General features: G+C 44.9%; 2 protein-coding genes across 16 annotated transcripts in view; one reads left to right on the forward strand and one right to left on the reverse strand.

Moving 5' to 3' along the window:
- Nucleotides 1–17199, reverse strand: part of LOC116945266 (alpha-tocopherol transfer protein-like) — a 36010-nt gene extending 18811 nt beyond the window's left edge. Inside the window, exon 1 of the mRNA XM_032959646.2 lies at nucleotides 17105–17199. The gene's annotated coding sequence lies outside the window, so the exon portion shown is untranslated. The remainder of the gene's footprint in view (nucleotides 1–17104) is intronic.
- A 6-nt stretch (nucleotides 17200–17205) lies between these two features.
- The window catches only part of LOC116945264 (regulating synaptic membrane exocytosis protein 2-like), a 264074-nt gene continuing 257301 nt past the window's right edge, over nucleotides 17206–23978 (forward strand). For all 15 annotated transcript variants that reach the window (XM_076069014.1, XM_076069015.1, XM_032959632.2 and 12 more), the window contains exon 1: nucleotides 17206–17695. In XM_076069014.1, the coding sequence (XP_075925129.1) occupies nucleotides 17505–17695 (191 nt within the window). In that variant the 5' untranslated portion in view covers nucleotides 17206–17504. The remainder of the gene's footprint in view (nucleotides 17696–23978) is intronic.

A 23978-nucleotide genomic window follows, 5' to 3' on the forward strand; every position in this document is an offset into this window, starting at 1 on the left:
TCACGCTGAGAGTCACAGGGGGATGACGTCAGGCCGAGAAGCAAGGGGGACGAAAGTGATAGGATGACGTCATGCCGAGTCACGGGGGCATGACGTCACGCCGAGAGCCACGGGGGGTGGGGGAGGATTCGTGAAAAAGGGCCCTTTCCCGAAACGTTTTTTTACATTTAAGGCAATGGCATTAACAAAAGTGTTGAATTATAGGAATAAAGGGCCTCTTTTAACCCTGGTTGAAATGAGAATTGCATCGAATTAAGACGATGCTGATGGTTGTTTTGTTTAACTCGCTGCCACAGTGAATTTGCAAGCAACTTGTCATAATTGTTTACGTTGCATGCAAATTAGTTCATTGTGAAGTACATATTTAATTGCTAAACTGTTGCGTGTTTCCACAACCTGGTTGTGCATTTCATTCGCAGTGAAAAATGTAGCCAAAGTTATGGATTGCAAATCCATATTGCAAATCCATAACTTGAAATGAGCTTTTGCAGGCACAGTTGGGTACACTTCGCTTGAAGAACATTCACTTATTCTTTACACTGGGAGTACAGCAACGCACAGACAATTTAACAAACTTCAATGTTTAGCTCGCCGCACAGCGTTTCGCTCACTATCTTGGAGAGAATTATTCAAGAGGTCAGGCCCAGAAGCGAGCTTGCCACAAGTGGTAATCTCAACGAAGTTGGCTTAGCATCATGTGGACATTTTTATAGCAGCTAAATAACTCTGAACGCATGTTCATTATAAATGTGGGGGGCTGGGGGGGGGAGGAAACCGGAGGACCCTTTAAACATCCACGAGACCGCGTGGAGAGAGACGCCGCAAACTCCACCTATATAGCAGGCTCATAATAAAGGTTTTTGGGTTAGATCGCGTTATTTAGAAATGTGTCGCAACCCTCCACCACCCGACACGGCCAATCAGTAAAAAAACAAGTGTCACGTTGACAAATGCCAGCATAGTGAAGCCATCCACCTGCTCCCGGTCTTAAATAGTGCAGGATGATTGCGACACAATTATGAATAATTATGAATAACGCGATCTAACCCAAAAAACGTTTTTTTATTATGAATAATACTGGTCGCGAAAGCCTACGTGTATATAGCAGGCGCCAGGGTCGAACCTACGACCTCCTGCATACCAGGCGAGGTAGGTAACATTTCGGTCACTGTGACGCCCGAGTCAACCCATACGCCGGTTTCCAAGAAAAAAAACGCCCAAGCTCTGCGGTCCTGTATACATTAAGGTCGTATCGACCAATTAGTGCTTACCAAAGCATTAAACAAAAAAAAAACGAAATGATGAACGGAGCAAAGTGCCGACTACACCGAGCATCTTCTTCTTTCTTCTGATCGTAAAAAAAAAATTAGTGCTTACACATGGGAGGAAACCAGAGCACCGAGAGAAAACCCAGGCGTGTGAGGGAGGGAAACACTTCCACACGGGTGCTCTACTGCCTTCTCCTGGCAAGCCAGGGTATACGACTCCTCAACGCCCACGGGAATGGGGAGTTTCGCAACATTTGTGCGATCCCACCAATCATCGTCCCCGCATTGCTGGATTACGTACATGTGCGTGAAATGCCACCACCGCCCGAACGCTCCCAACTGGCTCTGTCTGGCATTGCCAAGCCACGTTACTGAATCGTGGACATGCACAGAATTTGTTTTTTTGCTGTGGTCTCAACAGCCTTGTGAAAACCATTTCCAAATTGCAAGAACAGTTTCTGTAAATGTACCGCATTCCTTAACGGTGGTTTTATATCAATTGCATTGTATTCATGGTCTAAGAAAGAAAAAATCATATGCTGCCAATTTTGGCTGGGGGGTGTATTAAAGAGATGAGTGTGTGTTTTTGCAATGTGTAATGAAAAAGAATTGATCGTTTGCAAACGCTGGCACTCCGAAGTGAACGAAAGCATGCTACTTAGATATATTGCTTATCGCGAATGAGCCAAATATCAAGAATTGGGTCTCGTACTTGCTCAACATGTGAGAGGGCTTTATTGACTAGTTGATGAGACTTTTGGAATTGCAAGCCGTGTAAGTAAATTGGTTCTGTTCTGCAGCGTAAATAGTTTATAAAAATGTAACTGGACATCTGCGAAATTGCTGAAAATGCATGAAAATCGCACAGTAGTTGCGAAATGGAACATTACAAAATGTGCAGTTATTTGTTTGTATTGTGTGTTGAATTTGCTACTTTTAGAATCTGGCTATAAACAAGCCAGCTAAATCAATAAATGAGAAACCCTGTGTAAGGTTTGTATCATACATGTGGATACAATGAGAAATACTAATTGCATGTGAATTAAAATACATTTACAACAAAATAGTATTAACATAATGCACACGTGAATATATATTAGGAATTCAATACATATTCTTGGTTCTTTCGGTAAAGTCACGTAGAAGGGAAACAATAACATAATAAAAATATAAATGTTCTTGCTGTGGTTTTCACACCTGATGATGATTGCTTGTGTTGCAGTCGAAACGTTGTGAGAATTTTATTGTTTTATATTTTTAATATCTTATTGTTTCCCTTCTACGTGACTTTACTGAAAGAACCAAGAATATAAATCCCTGCAGTCACGAAAGCTTTAAATAAAAATGTAATACATATTTGTTGAATTATATGAATATATTAGAAATTAAATACGTCCTTCTTGAAATCTATGCAGCAAAGTTGTATCGCGCGTTGTACAAACAATATCTATATATTTGATTTTCATATTGCTCGCATATACTTTCATACGTTTAATAACTTTCGATTTAAAGCTTTCGTGACTGCAGGGATTCATATTCTTGGTTCTTTCGGTAAAGTCAAGTGTGATTTTTCACACCTGATGATGATTGATTGTGTTGCAATCGAAACGTCGTGAGAATTTTATAGTTTTATTTTTATTATATTATTTCCCTTCTACGTGACTTTACCGAAAGAACCAAGAAAACTTTTAATAACTGGTAAGCATCGTCATTAAGTATGGTAACATATGTTGAGGCACTGCACATGTGCAATGGTATATATCAAGCTGGTAGGTAGCCCTGATTCATTTACCAGCGCTTAATTTATCAATGAGTTTGTGAGCATAAACTTAACGTGTTCGTTACATAATAGCACGTCTGCCGAGTTACATTTTTTAAGCAAAACGAACAATTCAACAATATCTGTACTTTGTTTCATTATTCTTCCCTCTGTGCAATTCCAAAACAAGTTCTGACCTAAATTTTGATTTAAAGCTTTCATGACTGCAGGGATTCATATTCTTGGTTCTTTAGGTAAGGTCACGTAGAAGGAAAACAATAAAATAATAAAAATATAAAACATGACTTTACGTGACTTTACCGAAAGAACCAAGAATAAGTTCTGACCTGATACAATAGTAAAAATTGTAAGTGCATCAGCTAGCCTTGTGGGTGCATAAGTAATGCCTATTTCGTTTAACTGCAATTTTTACACTTTAGGAAGGTAAAAAAAAAACTGGCATCCATGCCCATGGTGCATAATTGCATCATAAAGCGCGTTTGCATTTCAGAAGTGCGCCGGTGTTGATGATGCTGGCATAATCTACGAGTCGTTGCCCATTATTACACCGTCCTTCTGGAATTTTGCAATTTCCCTAAAGCCTGTCAGCTCTGAGAACTTGCGTAGCGTCTGGGAGGGCCACTGGACTGGGAGCTTGCACCTCATCATATTAGACGTTTTGATTTAAAGCTTTCGTGACTGCAGGGATTCATATTCTTGGTTCTTTCGGTAAAGTCACGTAGAAGGGAAACAATAAAATAATAAAAATATAAAACAAAATTCTCACGACATTTCGACTACAACACAAGCAATCATCATCAGGTGTGAAAACCACAGCAAGAAAATTTATATTTTTATTATTTTATTGTTTCCCTTCTAGGTGACTTTACCGAAAGAACCAAGAATATGTATTGAATTCCTAATATATTCAAGTGTCGACTGCAACACAAGTGTTAATCACTGGGGCTTCCATGGGGTTCCAGTTAATCACTGGGGACTCCCAAAAAAAAACCGCTACTTTTTTCAAAATTTCTTGTTGTGGTTTTCACAACCTGATGATGATTGCCTGTGTTGCAGTCGAAAACGTCGTGAGAATTTTATTGTTTTATATTTTTACTATTTTATTGTTTCCCCTTCTACGTGACTTCGCCGAAAGAACCAAGAATATAAATATATTAGACGTTGTCGACACGCGTTGCTGTGGCCGGACACGAGCGCGCCATGCAGACTGAGTGGCCGGTTGGCTGCGTCGGGATCCTTTTTGATCACGTCTCGTGAGTCGGGCGAGCCGATGCCAGTCTCAAGCCTCGGGGACTCATTTCTGCAGTGTAGCACAATCGGCCAAGCCTCTGCGACCCTATGATTGATGGAATGGCAACACGTGTACATACGACTAATGACTGCGTCGTTTTCATTAGGATTGTTTTTTTTAGCGGGGTACTTAGGAAGATTGCTACCTTGCATTGCAAACTTTGAGGTGGCATAATGAAAGCAGTGACTGGTGGCTTCAACATGAATGAATGCATGTCTGGCATGAGGATACGCACCTGCGTTTTCAATCAGCGTTAAAAGCATAGGCCAGTGTGTGTCTCCGCAATACGAGGTGAGATCGGATAATTGCCCACAATTACTCTACAGTACTACCGGATCGTGCATCCGTGCACATTCCTCTTGCAACGTGCTTCTGTCCTAAAATGAAGTAAATTCCCGGGGGGCAAGAATAAATATAAGGTATTCCTTATTATGTGCAAGATTACAGTGGTCACGATAATTATACCATCATGTTGACGTCTGTAATGCTGAAACGCGTCCTCCAATATGGGTCGGAGAACGGACAGCCTGTGTAAAACCTGAGCTCTATGAGTGATAGGAAATCTGCGGCAGTTGGAGATTGAGATCGACGTGAATTTTAAATTTTGACTTAAAACTTTCGTGACTGCAGGAGCTCATATTCTTGGTTCTTTCGGTAAAGTCACGTAGATAGAAAATAAAATAAAAATTAAAGATAATGAAATTAAATAAAAATTAAACAGCTGCATTTGGAGGCTTGCCCCCTCTTTTCTCTCCGCCCGATGAAGACCGCTCGTGTTGCGATCGAAACGTCGTGGGTTTTTTTTTGCTTTTATTATTTTCATATTATTCTTTAAATTTGTATTTAATTTAATTTCATGATCTTTCATTTTAATTTTATTTTCTATCTACCGAAATAACCAGGAACACGTGAATAATCTTACGCAAACTGAAAAAGAAAGTTCAAATCAATCTGAGAAGGGAAGATGTACAATCGGATGCTCGCGATGATGGCAAGAAATCCAGGGATTTGGGTTGGCATTGGACGACAAGGACGCGAGAGGTATTTAGGAGGACACAGGGCGAAAACCACGGAGCATATAGAGCAGTAGCACGATTTTTGTTTTCATCCGTTATGAGTGGCACACCTACATTTGTCTCGGCGGGTGGAGTGTGGGCACCGCATCTGGCCGACTATGTGCATGCGAATCGGAAGAGCAGGCTCAACGCCCCGTCACATTCCTGTGTTCACTGTGTATAGGAATGTAGCTTGAGAACACTACAGTGAAAGATGTCAATAGTTTAAATTTCGATTTAAAGCTTTCGTGACTGCAGGGATTCATATTATTGGTTCTTTCGGTAAAGTCACCACGTATGAAGGTGAAAGAACCAAGAATATGTCAATAGTTGTGCCAACCTTGACTGGACAATGTAATGTATGTGCGGTAGTTTAATACAAACGGGTCTTTCCATTAGATTGGCTAGGAAGAGCCAACCGGCAATAAATCCAGACAACATTTGTCTACCGGGCTAGTTATAGAATTAAAATAACCTTGAACAATGGTTCAGCAAGGTTTGCTTTGGTGAATTCATTGCTTCAATTAGCATAAAAGGACCTCAATCTTAGTTTGTCACTGTTAATGGTGAACGAGAATGGAAATCATTGTCTTCCCTTCAATGATGGAATGAATTTACTGCATTGAACAAAGCAAACTTTTTTGCCATAATATATTTTTTATTGACACGATTTATTAAGCTTTCCAGAATGTAAACTTTAATCAAGAATACTGGTGCCAAACTCTAAAGTATTGTTATCGTTGATATCTTGTTACGAGAAATGAGAACATATTTAAAGATATACAAATAAAAATTGTATTAAAAAAATAACCATGCACATCATGCAAATGTTTTCATCAACCAAACTGACCAAATGTAATGAAATATAGTCAAGAGAATCCCCATGGCTGACTTGGCATAGAAGACCGTTCAAGAGAGGATTGACAAAAGGCGAGTTAACTTCTTTATGAACATTAAATATTTAAATATACACATTTTGGAATACTGCAATTGGATATCTATTTTTTAAATCGATCTTTTAAAAATATGATAATTCTAATTTAAGGATAAACAATGTGTCAAAATATGACATTTATGTAAGTGGTGTTTTCTTATCTTATACGTATTTATATTTCGCCTTTTTATCCAAAGCGCTTTACAACAATTATACAAATGTACGTAAGATGATAGTGGTAGACATAAAGGATGGGGTTATTAAAAATGTTGGTGCAGTTGTGGAGAAAATAAGGAGGACAGGATGGATTGGTTTAGGAGGGGTTCGGTTTGGGGTAGTGATAGGGGTAGTGGTTAGGGTAGTGACAGGGTTGGGGTAGTGATAGGGGTTGGAGTAGTGATAGGGTTGGGGTAGTGATAGAGGTAGTGGTTGGGGTGGTGATAGGGTTAGTGGTTGGGGTAGTGATAGGGGTTGGGGTAGTGATAGGGGTAGTGGTTGGGGTAGTGATAGGGGTAGTGGTTGGGGTGGTGATAGGGTTGGGGTAGTGATAGGGTTGGGGTAGTGATAGGGGTAGTGGTTGGGGTATTGATAGGGTTGGGGTAGTGATAGGGGTAGTGGTTGGGGTAGTGATAGGGTTGGGGTAGTGATTGGTTAGGGTAGTGATAGGGTTGGGGTAGTGATAGGGTTGGGGTAGTGATAGGGGTAGTGGTTGGGGTAGTGATAGGGGTAGTGGTTGGGGTAGTGATAGGCTGGGGTAGTGATAGGGGTAGTGGTTGGGGTAGTGATAGGGTTGGGGTAGTGATAGGGGTAGTGGTTGGGGTAGTGGTAGGGGTAGTGGTTGGGGTAGTGATAGGGTTGAGGTAGTGATTGGTTAGGAGTAGTGATAGGGTTGTGGTAGTGGTTGGGGTATTGATAGGGGTAGTGGTTGGGGTAGTGATAGGGGTAGTGGTTGGGATAGTGATAGGGGTAGTGATAGGGTAGTGATAGTGATTGGTTAGGGCAGTGATAGGTTAGGAGTAGTGATAGGGTTGGGGTAGTGATAGGGTTGGGGTAGTGATAGGGTTGGGGTAGTGATAGGGGTAGTGGTTGGGGCAGTGATAGGGGTAGTGGTTGGGGTAGTGATAGGGGTAATGGTTGGGGTAGTGATAGGGGTTGGGGTATTGATAGGGGTAGTAGTTGGGGTAGTGATAGGGTTGGGGTAGTGATAGGGGTAGTGGTTGGGGTAGTGATAGGGGTAGTGATAGGGTTGGTGTAGTGATTGGTTAGGAGTAGTGATAGGGGTAGTGGTTGGGGTAGTGATAGGGTTGGGGTAGTGGTTGGGGTAGTGATAGGGTTGGGGTAGTGATAGGGGTAGTGGTTGGGGTAGTGATAGGGTTGGGGTAGTGATTGGTTAGGAGTAGTGATAGGGGTTGGAGTAGTGAAAGGAGTTGGGGTAGGCCTGGCAGTAGCTGGGGGGCCAGGGCAGGAAGTAGCAGTAGGATGGGCTAGGGAAAAGATACGGAGGTTGTTTTAATGGAGGGATGGAAGAATGTTCGTGAAGATGATTGTTTTACGTGATATATATTCATGCGTGTAATTAAGCCTTAATTTTAATATTTGGATGATATACCATCTCTCTGGTCTCGCAATGTTCAAAGGTTCGCAATACCTGCTATATCAACTGAAGTTTTAATTATCTTTAGAATCTATAGTACTGCTTGGGAATGCTGCCAATGTGTAGTGGTTAGCACACTGGACTTGCAATCCGGAGGTCACCGTTTCGATCATGCGGAGTAACAGTTGAAACAATGGTGCATTTTTTGTAATTCTCCCTTCTTTCTCCATCCAGCAGTATAATTAGGTAAACTACCGTCAGCAAATCGCGTTTGGTGGGGTAAAATGTGGTTACTCCTACCTCTTCCAAGATATCTGGGCAGTGTTAAAGATTAGGCCAAATACCTTCGTCTAAGAGGGGCTGTCTAGCCAGGATTGGTGTGAGAACATAATTGCACGGCTGCACATTTTCCCCTTTTACGATGGGCTGAAAAACAAGAATGGCACTCTTACGTCTGGAGCTCACCACTGGAGACCCAGATCTCTCGCATGTGTTGTAAAAAAAAAACCCCAAGTGCTCACCTACAGCATTTCAACCCTGTGGTCCACTATGGAGGCGAGAGGTTTCCACCGTGCATCAATGAGCCCAATTAATATACCCCGAGTATCCTCAGGGGCTCCCGTAGATTACAAATAATGCGTTCGGTCAGGAATTCGTGTGCAGGTTGGAGAGAAGTGAAGAGGAATATTGTGCAGGGCAGCGCATTTGAACATTTCTTCAGCATAACGACAATGTATGTGTTCAGCACTCGCGTAAACTACCAACACCCAGGGTCTCCAGCCCCTTCTCGCAATCCATCTCAAATGAGCAGTAACCTTTCGGGTTTTTGCTATTTAGCTGAAGAACATGTCTTCTCTGTTTATCTATGGCCACACTTTACCTTTATGACTGCACTGAATCAAGTCACGGTATGTGAAGCCAGGTCAAGCCCCCTGTGGGTCCAGCTAACTATAATGTGGACGCAATGAGTGTACATCCGATAGGGTTCCCCTGCGAATACTTCAACTCCTGTAACCTCTGTTAAGATAAAGAAATCAGAAGATATTCTCCCCAACAACAACCCATGCAGATGTTAGGAGTGTAAAAGTCGTGCGGGGCCACGGTGAGGTTAGGTGTGGGAACACTGAACCACACCCAAGATGAATAATTAAACAAGAAAGTAGTAACGAGGGCACGGTAAAGGATTAAAGGAAACCCAAATAAGGAATATTTGGCAATGAACAAGGAGAAGGGGGAGGGGCTGAGAGGGTTCTTGTGGAAGGTTTCCAGGAGTTGGGCAGTGAGAGGAGAGCTTAGGAGCGGGTGTGCGTCGGGAGCTCGGGGTTTCCCGAGAAGAAAGTGGCCAAAGAAAGTTTCCTACGAGTGCGGGTTACTGAGTGTGGCTTACTGAGTGTGGGTTACCGAGTTTGGTTTTTATGAGTGTGGTTTACTTAGTGTGAGTTACTGAGTGTGGCTTACTGAGTGTGGGTTACCGAGTTTGGTTTTTATGAGTGTGGTTGACTTAGTGTGGGTTACTCATTGTGGTTTACTTAGTGCGGGTTACTGAGTGTGGCTTACTGAGTGTGGGTTACCGAGTTTGGTTTTTATGAGTGTGGTTGACTTAGTGTGGGTTACTCATTGTGGTTTACTTAGTGCGGGTTACTGAGTGTGGCTTACTGAGTGTGGGTTACCGAGTTTGGTTTTTATGAGTGTGGTTTACTTAGTGTGAGTTACTGAGTGTGGCTTACTGAGTGTGGGTTACCGAGTTTGGTTTTTATGAGTGTGGTTGACTTAGTGTGGGTTACTCATTGTGGTTTACTTAGTGCGGGTTACTGAGTGTGGCTTACTGAGTGTGGGTTACCGAGTTTGGTTTTTATGAGTGTGGTTGACTTAGTGTGGGTTACTGAGTGTGGTTTACTGAGTGTGGTTTACTGAGTGTGGCTTACTGAGTGTGGGTTACCGAGTTTGTTTTTTATGAGTGTGGTTTACTTAGTGCGGGTTACTGAATGTGGCTTACTGAGTGTGGGTTACCGAGTTTGTTTTTTATGAGTGTGGTTGACTTAGTGTGGGCTACTCTAAACGCGACCTTAGGGAGAACTTGAAAACTCCAAATTTAAAGGCGTCATTAACGTCGACATGGAACCCACGACCACCTGCATACCAGGCGAGGTAGTTAACATATCTGCACTGTGGTTCACAGCCAGCAGGAGTATGACATTAATAAATCACCTTAAAATCACTAAAGCTATTAATCTCTAATAATCACTCCATTAATTTAGAAACTTGACAGCAGTTATATGTATGGGATATTAAGAGGCTATATTACAGCACATATCTATTTGTTTTGAATTACTTTAAGAACTACAAAAAATGCTGACTTATTGGTATTGAGAAAGGTTAAGTATGATTTATACCGATGTTAAAATGTTAATTATTTTTTTTGTTTTCAAGTGCAGTAATGAAACAGCGTGTGTGCAAATGATGCATTGGTGCACAGCTTCTGGGTGTTTGGCACGCAGCGCCGTTTTGTAGCTTGGCTGGGCGCTCTCCGTTGTACTGAAACAAGGCCGTCCATATAGACCAGGGGTCCACAACCCCCGGGCCACGGACCGGTACCGGTCCGTGGCCTGTTAGGAACCGGGCCGCACAGCAGGAGGTGAGCGGTGAGTCCGCGCGTGGCCCGCCCATTATTTTATTTATCTATGCCAGGCGCCATCGACTTCGGGCAACAGTACACGGGTGTCCTGATTGTCCCACGCACCGAGACATCCAGACACGTCCCCCGCAGGGTTTTCGGTATCCATCCCATCTTACTCAACTACATACTACTCACCCGCTCACCCACTCGCTTACACACTCACCTACTCACGTTCCCATCCAGTCACTCACCCACTCATTCACCCACTCACTCACTCATCCAGCCACTCTCATGCCCATCATTCACTCGCTCAGGTTCGCGGTGTCCGGCCCATTTACTCACCTACCAAACATACTCTCTCATCAACTCACTCATTCACTCATCCTGCCACTCACCCACTCAATATGCAAACGTTGGGCCAGGGTCAACCAATGTTACCTCAACGTTGAAGGACCGTTTTGGGGAACTTAGCTACTCATCTGCTCACTCGTTAGTGGTATCCCGCTGATCAACTTGGAACTAATTACCGGCCAGTTTTCGTGATTTGTCTCTCACCTATTTCTGCAGTGGTCGACTCAAGACGGAAATGTTCAGTAAAGCTTACAAAGCCATAACCGCGGTGTCTTCCTTCGTGATAGCATTTGCGTTGTAAGAATGATGTGAATACCACATGGGAGTATTTATTTATTTAAGGTATCTCCGCAGGCGTTTGGAAATGATCTGCTGGGGCTCCGGTTTTACTACAACAGGAAAAACATCCCAGGACTCTCTTGAAAAATGAGACTTGCAACCGCTGCGAATTTATTTTTATGAAATTTGTACCAACATTATTTTCCAATGAAGTGCTATTCTTGTCTTATTAATTAGTCAATGTCGACTATGAGTGGACCAAAATCATCAAACAATGGTCACTCTAACTACTTATATATCACAGACCAAAGCAATGACTATGATGAGATGGACTTAAGCAGCTTGAATGAAGACGCAGACAAAGATAAGGTATTGGTAATTAACTATACTCGAGATATATTACGAACATCAACCAAAAATATATATGTACTGGGCTCACGGATTGACCACCTTGATAAAGACTGACTGCATGCAGTCCACAGACTAAGATTTGATTACCATTCCAGAGGCTGACATCAATCAATTACCGCACACATTCTACAGCTTGTAAGCCATAATACATCAAGGTATAGGCGCAGACATGCAATTACTTGCTCACGCCTATGCTCGCGGTACGGTCTCCACAATAGGGAGCTCTAGAGAGCTGACACATCCACGCTGACCTGACGTTTTGCAGAAGTGGGAGAGACCCGCACTTTACCACACCACATGTGACGTCTGCCAGTCGACTAACCTTGGGGAACTCATTTACACTCTTAGGGACGATTGCAGAAACGTTCTCGTCGTTTCAACTGTCACGCCGGGAGATAGAAATGGCGACCTCGGGATTGCAGGTCCAGGGCATTAACCATTATGTATGCATGTATTAGGTTGAACTTATTTCGCAGCGTGCGTAGCTAACAGTGTTAATCGTTCACTGCAGCGTCCCTTTAACCACAATAATTTTGATTGTAATGCGGTTGAAAGCTGTGCTTCGGACGTCATTACAAACCTGTGCGTCGCGCGAACTGCATTTACAAGCACCCCGAATGTGAACCGTTTTTTTCCATTGCGAGAATTGCCGGATGACGGACACGTGAGTCACCCTTGAATCGGGCTGTTGCCCAGTAAACATGCCAACGTTGGGGCGAACGGCATGAGGTTGGAAACGTTGCATCAGCATTGCCCAACGTTCCACGTTCATGATGGGTGGGCTATGCGTGCTGTTAGCAATGTTTGCCTAGGCGCGTCCGTGTGCACGAACGCATGCATGCATGTGTGCGTTTTTTTTTATTCTTCTTCTTCATATGAAGCCAGGACTCTCTGAAGCTATTTTTAAACACGAACCCTGCAATTGTGAATGACGTCAACGAGCAGAGACCAACAAACGACAGATGCGTGCTGCTTGGTGGCACTTAGTGCGCGTGACGTGTGTGCACGCATGCTTATGGGCGAAGGGTTTTACGAATGCATTGCTCGTGGTGGTAATGCAGTAAACATGGAACGTTGGGCCAACGTTGTACCAAAGGTTCCAGCCGCGTGGCAACGTTGGGCTACCGTTGAGATGTTTACTGGGAACCACCTTCTAGACTGTGGTAGCCCAAAGGCATTAAATAGAAATAGCAGCATGATTGGTTAATTGGCTGAGTGAGTGAGTGTATCATTTGTTTAAACAGTGAAAACACATTGAGACACGTAGAGTCCATGAGTCAAAGCAGAATTTTGTACCACCTAAGGTCGTAAAACTTTAGTAGTACGTACTTATTTATATGGCGAGTAAGAGTGCATAATTTGATAACCCACTCATTTCAAATGGTTATCATATAATTAAATGTTACTGGCTATGCAAAGAAACTGATGCCACTTCCTCAGCTGGTACCAACAAAGGCAATATCCAGCCCGGGCTTATGGACTAGTACTATAATGATAAATACGAGGCTAAAGATACACAAGGTTAGCTAAGAAAAAAAAACCCCTTTAAAACAACATAATTTAATTTAGGAGTTTCACGATGCACCGATTCCTCTATGAATATCGCTTTTTATGCGCAGGAACATATTGAATTGTTTGCATTCTTACGCAGTAAGTTGCACGGTGTATTAGGTTAACGTGACCCTATGTAACCACTAGAGGCCTCTGCATTGTTAATGCTTGGGTTGGGCGCTCTCCATGGGACTGAAACATGCCAGACCATAGAACAAACCAGGCCCAAGGCAGGCCCTGCAGAGCAGTGGTTCTTTAAAGTGCTGTCCCCGAACCATCAGTGGCCCGCGACGGTCTTCCATGTGGTCCGCGCGCTGTAATGCAAATACAGGTTGATCGGGAAATCATGACATTAATATTTCACTTATGATATTATTTAACTTATATTTAAAAATATATATATAAAGTTAGGTAAACTACCCTGAACCTAAGTTCTAAATGTCCCCCTCCCTACCTAAAAAAACTCATTATAGCTGCGTTAAAAAAAGTTTTTTTATGTTACGGTAATATGAATATTTTTTGTATGAGTGGTATTTAGAGATAAGTGATTGCGTTTTGTCACCAGCAGCGATGGGGGCTGGGTGGTTCGCGAAAAATTTTTGCATCGGCTGACTGGTCCGCGAGCCAAAACAGGTCGAGAAACACTCCAATAGATGACAATCTTGCAGTACTAAATTTAGATTTCCCCTTATCGACGTTATTGTCATGCAAACGGCGGACTTCCATATACGCAACCGATGCAATCGCATTTGTGCTTTATTTAGTTGCGTAAACAGATCTATAAATGTTAACATCCATCTGCACCAGTCCTTTCTGATTGACACGTGCGTTTGGTTCTAGTTTCCGCCTCCATGCCAGCCGCCACCGACTCGGGTCGACATTGCACAGGTGTCATGATTGCCCCACGCCTACAGGTGTCCTGATTGTCTCACGTACAGAGACATCCAGATACGGCCCCTGCAGGCCTGCGGTATCCAGCCCATATTACTCATCTGCCTACTAATCACCCGCTCAATCACTCACTCACGTGCCCACCTTTCAGACACATTGTAAAAATATGACTTAAGACTGGTCGTGGTGAAGATAACATAAAGTAATCTATAAAATGGTCATACAGGTACCACATTCGGCAGGTATTATCTCTTTGGATCACTTAATGAAAAAAATAAAAGCAATAGTCACCAACAGATTAAAGATGGCCGCCCAAATAAAATATAGCCACTATTAAAAGGTGGCTATTTTTGCAAAAAAAATGTGACAGTTTTTTTTTATTTTAGGAGGCTATTGGGTTTTTTTTCTTCTGAAAAGATACATCATCGTAAAGTGTCATGCTTCTATCACAATTTAAACTATTCCTGTGAATAAATGCACTTGCCTGCTCCACGGTGGAGAAAAAGTCCGCAGGATAGACGTTATATTTGACAGGTACTATAATTAATCTTTTGGAGGTGGTACAAGGCAAACATACTCAAGCGGTACAAGACCCATCAGAAAAGTGGTGGAAGGCAGCCATTTGCCTCTTTCGTGTAACTGAATTAATTTCAATGCGTTTCCAGAAAATAACTGGGACCATTCTCTTTAATCTGAGCAAACTAATGCCAGGAGACCACGTGATAAAGCCTTCATTGTGGCTGGCGGCTTTCGGGATGAGGCTAACGTATTGTGCTCGATGGTAACAGGTGACATCCATCAGCTGTGTGCGCATCCAGAAGGAGAAAAACGCCGAATGATTTCACATTGTGTCCACGGCAGATACCGACTGTGTAGCCAGGGATGCAGATGTGCTGGCTCACTATGACGAAATGACATGTCGGCGATTTTTTATATATATATAAAAGCTGGCACATCGAAGGAACCAACGTACCTTCTTTCATATGCATGTCGTGCGTGCGGAACTATGACGTAGGACCTCACTGCCTGAGATTATCTACTCACATTTTATCATTAAAATATCAATGGGGTGGACGCAGAAGTAGCCCAATGGTTCAGCTTTTTTTATTGCCAATAAAACGAAACAAACACAAATATCCTGCAAGACGAATGCCCATTGAATGGCCGTAGCATGTACAATATCGGCTACACAATGGGAATAATACGCACGATCAAAATGTAAGCTTCGCAGCAACTCGAACAGGTCTAGCACGCAACGAGAATTGACGGTGTGCTCGGCAGTTGGCACAAGGGTGTTTTAGTACGCTTGTGTGATGTCACCTGCTCATGCAACCCATTTTACACTCTGATGAAGCCTAGGTGGGGGGGGGAGAGGGCTCATTAATAATGCACCAGCCATCTCGCTAAGTCTGCCACTCGCAAAAGGATATATATAATCATTTGCCAGCGAGGTAAAGTGTATCAGTGCAATATATACACGGTGTATTCATAACGTCACTGGAGGAGCGTTAAAAAGGCAAACAATTCCCATTCCGTGTGTGTTCAATTCAGCCAGAGCGGAGCTATGGTCGAGGCAGCCTATCATCACTCAGGGGTCAGTAAAAATAAAAACCACATTGGGAGCAGTGGTCGCGGGCAGAAATGGCCCACGTTCACAGCACAACATCAGAGCAGTGTCCGAATGAAATGCTGTACTGTACGCACAATCTGAAGATAACCAGAAAGAAGCCACCATAGCAGAAACACATTGCAGGTGACCAGAGAGCAAGACCATCACTGAACTACCGATTGTGCTCGTTCACAAATGGAGAGGTTGCTTGTGTGCACGTACTTCCCCCCCCCCCCTCCTAACCACGTTTTTTTTTTGCGGTTACGTTTGAAACCAATGCACATCGCGTAGCAATCGCGTGCGTGTGCGCGTGCGTGATGATGTCACGGGGTGAGCACGCCGCGAGAGGGCGTGAGAAGAACGAGAAATAAATCCCCTCCCTCCCTCCCTCCCCTCCTCCCCTCCTCTCTCGCTCGCTCGCTCGTTCGCCTTTCTCGAACCGCCGTGACGCAAGCACGCGCGGCGTGCCTCGCGCGCGCGCGCGTTCCTCCGCCGGACGTGCCGACGTCACAATGCGAATGCAGTTGGCAGCGGCGGGCCAGAGGGATAGAGGAAGAGGCGCTGATGAGAAGGAGAGCGACCCCGCTCCGCCCACTCATCCGCACGCTGCCGCCGCCGCCTGTCCGTATTGTGCCTGCCCCCCCACTCCCACCCCCTCCTGTTTTATTATTCCGGAACACCCGTCCCATCCTTTTTTTTTCGCTTGCCAGCGGTCGCTTGATTCGGCGTTTTTGCGCGAGCCACTGTTATTTTTTCTCTCTCTCTCTCCGGCCGGAGCGAAGAGGCTATAAGGTGGAATAACAAAAAAAATAACTGTTAGGATTTCGTTTTAAATGTAATAGCCACTGAGAAACGAGACACAGGGAGAGAGAGAAAAATGAAAAGGAACTGACCGTTTTGTTATTGTTTCTGTTTTCTTTTCTGTACAAACAAGAGGATACGCGGTCGCAAAGGCAGCAGCAGCAGTAAGCAGCAGCAGCAACATCCAGCATTAGCAACGCAACAAAGGAAGAGGAGAGAAAAAAAATATTATTTTGTATTACTAACATCCTACTAAAATATACACAACAGTTATTCGTATATTGAGCCATTGTGCAGCCGCCAAAAAAAAATAAATACATAGCAGAACGCCGAGAGAGCGAGAGAGCCGGCCGCTAGCCGAAATTAAAAACCCATTTGTGTTGCCGTTGTAAATCGTGTGTGTAGATGTACGGTTATATAAGAGAAGACAGAGAGAGAGGGAAGAGGAGCACACATCAGCAGGAGGAAGATGCTTCCATCTGAGAGAGGGGGGGGAGGAAAAAAAAACATGGTGACTAAACGTGCTGGATGCTGAACGAGGAAGAACACTCGCAAGACGAGCCGAAGACGCCTTCGTCCACCACGCCCGGAATATCTGGAGCGACGACAACCCACCCACCCACCCACCTCCCCCCCTAAATGAAAACAACACCGACGTCGTCTGCTACATACATTCAGCGGCGGCTCTGACGATTCACCGCTGCCATTGCTGGTGCCGTCCGTCACGGAGCGAGCGAGCGAGCGAGGAGGCAGAGGCAGCGGCGGCGAGCGGAGCAGCAGTAACAGAAATACTACTACTAATAATAATAGGGCCACTCATTATTGTCATTATTACTACGACAGGATGCGGCGTTAGCAACGGCGTCGACGGAAGATACCAACCAGCGAGCGGCATTATCTTGCGGCGACAACAATCACGATAATAACAACAACAATAATAATAATAATGCCCTGTTAGGTGTCTAGAGTGGTATTTAACCATTTCGCGTGACTTGCGTGTTGGGGACGAGAAGAGGAGAGGGACGTGGGGGTGGGGGGGGAAAGAGAAGCAAACCCGCAGCAATCAGCCGTGATGTCTACGCCTTTGGGACTGCACAATCAAAACCAAGCGCGCTTCGAGGTGGTGTCGCCGGCTCTCGGATCGGCGCAGGCCGGCACGGAGATGCCCGACCTGAGCCATCTCACCGAGGAGGAGCGCAAGATCATCCTGGCTGTCATGGACCGGCAGAAGCAGGAGGAGGAGAAAGAGCAAGCCATGCTCAGGTATCGAACCGGTGTATGTGTGTGGACGCTAGGGCAAATAACGGGGAGGTTGGATTCGATGCGTTGCGTGCATGCATACCATGCGCGTGTGCGTGCGTGCGTGCGTTCGTGTGTGTGTGTGTTAGCGTGCGTGCGTGTGCCCCTGGGTGTGGGCGTGTACTGACGCTTAGGTCGGCGGTTTTTAAGACGCTCGCACGTACAGGTGTACAGGTGTGCCTGTGCACAGGTGCGCGCGCACACGAACGTACGCATGGGCTAGGTTGGGTGTGCACGATATGGGGGGAACAGGTAGGCAACACCGATACGTGAATGTATGAGTGTATGCTGCACGGGCCGTGTGCAGTGTTGGGTGGGTTCGCGTGCAAGGCGTGAAGCCGTGCGTGCCGCTAGCTGCAACGCGTTACGTGTGCGGTTATGGGTAGCTCGTTATGCAGAACGATGAATGGATCCACGCGCACACTTGCACTTACGCACACGCCATTGCACAGGCGCATATGCACCGTATGTGGTGAAGTTGCTGTGCAGGATACAAATAGATACACGCGTGTGCACACAGGCGCGCTTTGCACACGCACACACACACACACGAGCATGTATGTAGCTAGGGATGAGATCCCATTGAGATGCCTTGTGTAGAGCTTCAATAGAAGGGCAAGTCACACACACACACACCACATGTATACGCCCAACAGACAAGGGCACGTATGTGTGAATATACAGCCACATGCAGGCAATGTAAAGTTGGCACCAGTGCCTGCATGCATTAAATGTTTCTACATGCATATGCCCAACGTCATTAAGGGAATTGGCCAAACGTCCCATTGCAGGGTGGTTCTGCATACGAGTCTTGAGACTCCCGTTTATGTGCAGCTTGAGTGGGTAAATGACATTATTATTTGTACGAGTAAAATGGCATTTGCTATATATGCATGTATAGTGTTGCAAACGCATATATGTGCACACGTGTTCTTTACATGATGTGATGTATGCATGTGCGGATATGCTGGATGGTGTGTGCATATGCATGCATACATAACGCAGACACTGACATTCAATGCATAAATACGTTTCCATCATTTGCATGTGCATATGTGTACACATAGATGGTGTACACATGATGTGATGTGCATATAGAGCATGTAGCGTATGTGCATATGTATACATGATTACATTATAACACGCTAAATCAATGCGTACGTGCTTACCCAAGTGCAGTGTCGCACATGCATGTATGTACACATACATGTTCTACACCTGCTGCGATGCATGTATGCATGTACAGGTACATAGACTCAGTACAGAACACGCTATCAAATAGTCGCTAGGTTTCGGGCATACATACTACGTACGTAATTACACGCACGGCGAAAAAATTTTCACAGCTGGCTGCACGCGCGAATCCCTATTGCCACGTGTGTTGAAGCCTGCCGCGGCTTGCCCCTGCATGGCTCGCCAGATATCAAGGGGCCAGAGACGATGCCATTGGACATCTGTGTCGCCCAACGTCTCCGCCATGTTCACAGGAGACATCCATATATGTTTCATTCTTCCTCCCTTTTATTGCCAATGCGGTGCAAATAACGCGACAAATGAACCCAACACCGTCGTCAATGGCACGGCTGTGGCCTTTATAAAGTAAAACATATGTAGATATAATAGGCGTCTTATCGGGCAATCGGTCCTTATTCATACCACATGCATGATCCATGTGCTATGAGGAAGGGTCGTTGCCCGAAACGTCACCTATTATGTATGTTTTGTTTTCATTTAAGGCCACAGTGTTGTTATTTGACATTGTTGTTGTGCACAAAGTGTTGTACACAGTGGCTCCATTATAAAGCCATCACACGCGACGCATAGGTACAACAAATACACGGCCACAATGTGCCCGTGCAGATTATATTATTATTATCATCATCATATTTCTTGTTATTACATTTTCACAGACAAAATTTATTTTTAAATAACCAAAGCCCGTGTGTGTGTCAAGATAAAGGGGGTCAGGAGGACGATGATCCAACAATTGTGTATTTTATGTGATGATGTGTATGTGGGTGTTATAGGCCGTGGTTATGTAATGCATTGTTTCGTTAAGGAAATATCGTATAACATTGTAGACTTGGTTCCGGGTATTGTATAGCAACACCCTGCTGAATTGAAATGCACTCAAGGTGTGCGTGCCACCGTCGTAAATGTGCAACACTCCCTTAACTCAAATCGACTTTTACATAACACGGGAAAGGCTTTCAATTACAATGATACATCGTTAAACCACAGTGCGCGCATGAAAGATGTTCAGAAAAATCCACCCAGTGTTTGAAACGCAGGTTGGGGGAGGGGGGGGGCTCACCGCGCACGGTGGCACGATCACTGCGGTGCACGCACGCGTGCACGCGCACACGAGTACCATGCGGCTCTGTAATTACAGCTACTTAGGGAAGTTTTTTTCTTTCTTTCGGGTGTGCTTCGAGTGTACGCGGACACTGAGCGAGACAAATTGTGGGCGAGCAGAAACCGACAGCCGCTCCTTTTCGCAGCAGCACGTTTGACACTTGATCACTGCAGTGAAGGTAATCCGGCCGCAATTAATTTTTAATTCTCCAACAAAAGAGGTCGCCGCTTGATAAGGACGGGCCCATCGGCGAGAGACACGGGAGAAAACATATTCCTCGCTGTACGCCAGTCGCGTCTAATACATTTTGAAATCTTGCAATGCTGCGCGGTGTGTGTGGGAGGGGGGATGAAAAAGACAAACATGCAAAGCGTGAATTCAGCGGTGCACTGGTACTGCGGTATTTGATTGGATATGGTTGTTTCATCTATGGACTAGAAAATATATATATATGCCAGTGCTCACCACTGGAAAATGGACTGAGTAGTGAGCTATGAGCGGCCCCGGGGGAGATGGAGCGATGAAATCCATTCGTGTGCAGGAGCTGTGGGTGGATTGTTACATCACGAGGATGGTGCGAAAGGTGGCGGTGGCGACTCGTGGATGGGGTTACCCTTCAATCGAGCAGTGGATTGACCACGGCCGATGACAATGCTGACCGCGGCGCTGGCACGAAACCGCTACAGCGTTGTGATCACGTTGTCACGCGCGGATTGGCACCGCAGAATTTCATCTGGGCTCTGATCCGTAGGGCGTAGGGGGGGGGGGGGGGCTCGGTCCATCCCCCCCCTCCCCCAGTGGCAGAGATGTCCCCACGTACCCCCGCCTCCCTCCCCCCGGCTGCGTTGAATCCCACGGTGTGTGAACGCGTCACCGTGTCCTCACGCACACCCGGGTCGTGTTGTACGCAGACGAGGTGAGGACTCTCATTTGCACATTGTAATGACATTCACTGTGCTTTTGTAGCACTGTACAAAGATGGTGGCCATCTCAACCCCCCCCCTCCACCCCCCCCCCCCACCCCCCCCCCGTGCAATTTTCTTCTTAACCGGTGCAGGCATTCACACGTTCTCGCATCCACAAAGACAAAGATCCCCCGTATAGCCTGAACAGACTGACGGGGCAAGTGCCAATAGCAAGCACCTATGTAGGCCGGCACGGCACACGAGGGCGTGGGTGGCCAGCACAAACGCCCGGCCGCCTTTGTCTCCCGAGTGGCAATGGTGACACACCGCACCGGGTACTCATTTGAGGCTGAGTCGACCTTGGGGAAGCCCAGGTCCCATTTGGGTACTCGTCACCGGTGTTGATCGCGAGTGGGCATTGCACTTTGGTCGCCAGGTTCCTAGCTCAGCGCACTAACCGCCGCACAGCCGCTTCCCACCCTCGCAAGTATTGTCCGTTTATCTCTTTTTTGGCGTGCGCGAGTGGAAAATGTTGGCATCTGGGACCCCCAGCCTGGGCACGAGGTCCTCCCTTGGTCGTATCAGCCTGAATTGCATAAGAACCCCGGCGCGATCAACGCCAACGTAGAGGCCCTTCGAGCATGTCCCAGAAAACCCGTGTAGGAATGCCACGCTGACCCTCATAGGCATTCGCCAAAAGCACTTTCACCAGACTTTGCAGAGAGCTCTGAGCGTTGTCTCCCTCACGTGCTGCGCCAGTGTTCTCTGGGGTTGCTAGCTTCCTCGCCAATTAATAGAGGCGGTTCTCGATACCTCCCACGAGTGGCAACATCCCATGCTTATAAATAGGGCCCTACATTAGTAATACACTTTTTAAAAACATTAATTTTATTTATTCTGGTAAATACCAATAACGTACCGATGTTTTTGGTGTCACAGTTCATGACTGTCCACAATAGAGGTTTTTTTTGGGGGGGGTGAGATCGCATGAATATATACGTGTCGTTAAACGCGATCTAACCCCCAAAAAAAAACACCTCTTATGGCTATTTGTCGCGAAAGCCTACGCGTTAAACAGTTCATGCTGAACATGACATTTTTATCTTTGTTATATTTTGTCTTATCGATAGCCCTGCGCTTTTATGCGAGTATTTCGGGATGTGCTCACAATCATCGGATAAGTAAAACCAAAAAAAAACGAAAATTAAGCATTGATATGAAATGTCGGATGATCCGACCTCACGAATTTTACGTCGCTCCCGTGTTTTTGCAGCCAAAAGTTAAGTCACGTGGCTTCGGGTGACATCACTGTTGTTAGCACAGACGTCTCGCACACGAGTGAGCAACGTGAATGATGCGAACATCTGAAGATATCCCAAGTTGTCTTGAAACGTTCCAAAAGTCCGTTTTTATTTTCTAAAACCGGAACTCATCCCATTCCAATCATTAAACATTATTTTGTGATACTGTGTCGTCACTCGTGCACAAGCATAAATAACAACAACAACAACAACAAAATCGACACATTCGTCAATAATACTGTGGCTTTAATAGGAAAAAAAACACATTTCCTATTAAGTATGGATTTCAGTGCTTGCGTAACTTTAAAAAGTGAGAATTGTGTAAAATATTATTAGGAAATTGGAACTGGAATTGTATAAAAGCTATCAATCTAGATTCACTGCGCGGTGTGATTGAGGTTGGTTTGGATGTTGTTCTACCACCTGACTTGTTTTGCCACACAATTCTTAAAGCATTTGGCTGCTATAAACTCCCATGTGATAAGCCACTTCGTTGAGCTATGCTATGTGGCCAGGCCGCATTATCTGGTAAAATACAATAGTTAATAGGTTATAGTTTATCTGTATGCAAGCACATGCATTGTTCATTGCATCTGTCCTCTACAATACAATCAACATTCGGATCACTTGTGGTGGAATAGTCAACCCTGTAACCTGACCCTGTTTACAGAGGGTGGTGTGGGGGCCGTACAAAACACTCAGGGGGGGAGGGGGGCATGAAACCGCCAATTTCAAACAAAGGTTTAAAAATAAAGTGTTTTATAAGCCACACAGAATGTGTAACGACATAATCCGCTTGGGTCCATCGTGCACTCTGCCCCAGCCCTGACGCCCCGTGAATGTTATGATAATAAAAAAAAGGCCGTGGAAGTCAAACGCTAAAAATTACACTCAAAGTTGGGAATTTTGTTCGGGCGACCTCGAACGGCTGCAGACGGTTTGAACGGCGTCACAGCTTGAAGAGCGTCACATGAAGAGCGACGGAAATCAATAGTGGGATGCCACTGGAGATCCGGCGAACTTTGAAGAAAAACCACCACTGCTGTTAAATAATACACTGATGTATTCTTAGTTTTTTCGGTAAAGTCACGTTGAAGGGAAACAACAAAATAATAATATATATAAAATATATTTCAATATATTTATATATATTATATATTTATATACATTTTGTATATTATATATTTATATATTATACATATTTTTATAATTTTGTTGTTTCCCTTCAACGTGACTTTACCGAAAAAACTAAGAATATGAATTACTGCAGTCACGAAAGCTTTAAATCAACATTTAATACACTGATGTGTTTTTTTTTATTTGATCGGCCAGCTGGGCTAAGTTGTAGAGCGAGATTCTCGCAATTGGAAAGGTTGCAAGGTCAACTCCTGATTGGGGGGGGGGGGGTAGGGGGTTAACTCAACCCATTATCCTACCCGGGGGGTCGATCAAAAAAGGCATCACATTGTGGGGAAGTCAACAGTGGTGTTGTCCTTTGGATAGCCTCACCCCCTACCATAGGAATGTCGAATTTCCACCACTGGCTCAGGGCTGTAAACAGAAGATAATCACCAATGCCTAAATGCTCATTTGTGCCGGAAATCACTTTGGCTTGAATCATTAATGAGGAGGGCTGGGTAGAGTGTGGTGGGTGTTCTCTCAACCTTTCCGTGACCACGGGAGGT

Source organism: Petromyzon marinus, chromosome 23, assembly GCF_048934315.1.
Source record: "Petromyzon marinus isolate PM22_M1 ecotype Great Lakes invasive population chromosome 23, UKy_Petmar_22M1.pri1.0, whole genome shotgun sequence".
Taxonomy (NCBI): domain Eukaryota; kingdom Metazoa; phylum Chordata; class Hyperoartia; order Petromyzontiformes; family Petromyzontidae; genus Petromyzon; species Petromyzon marinus.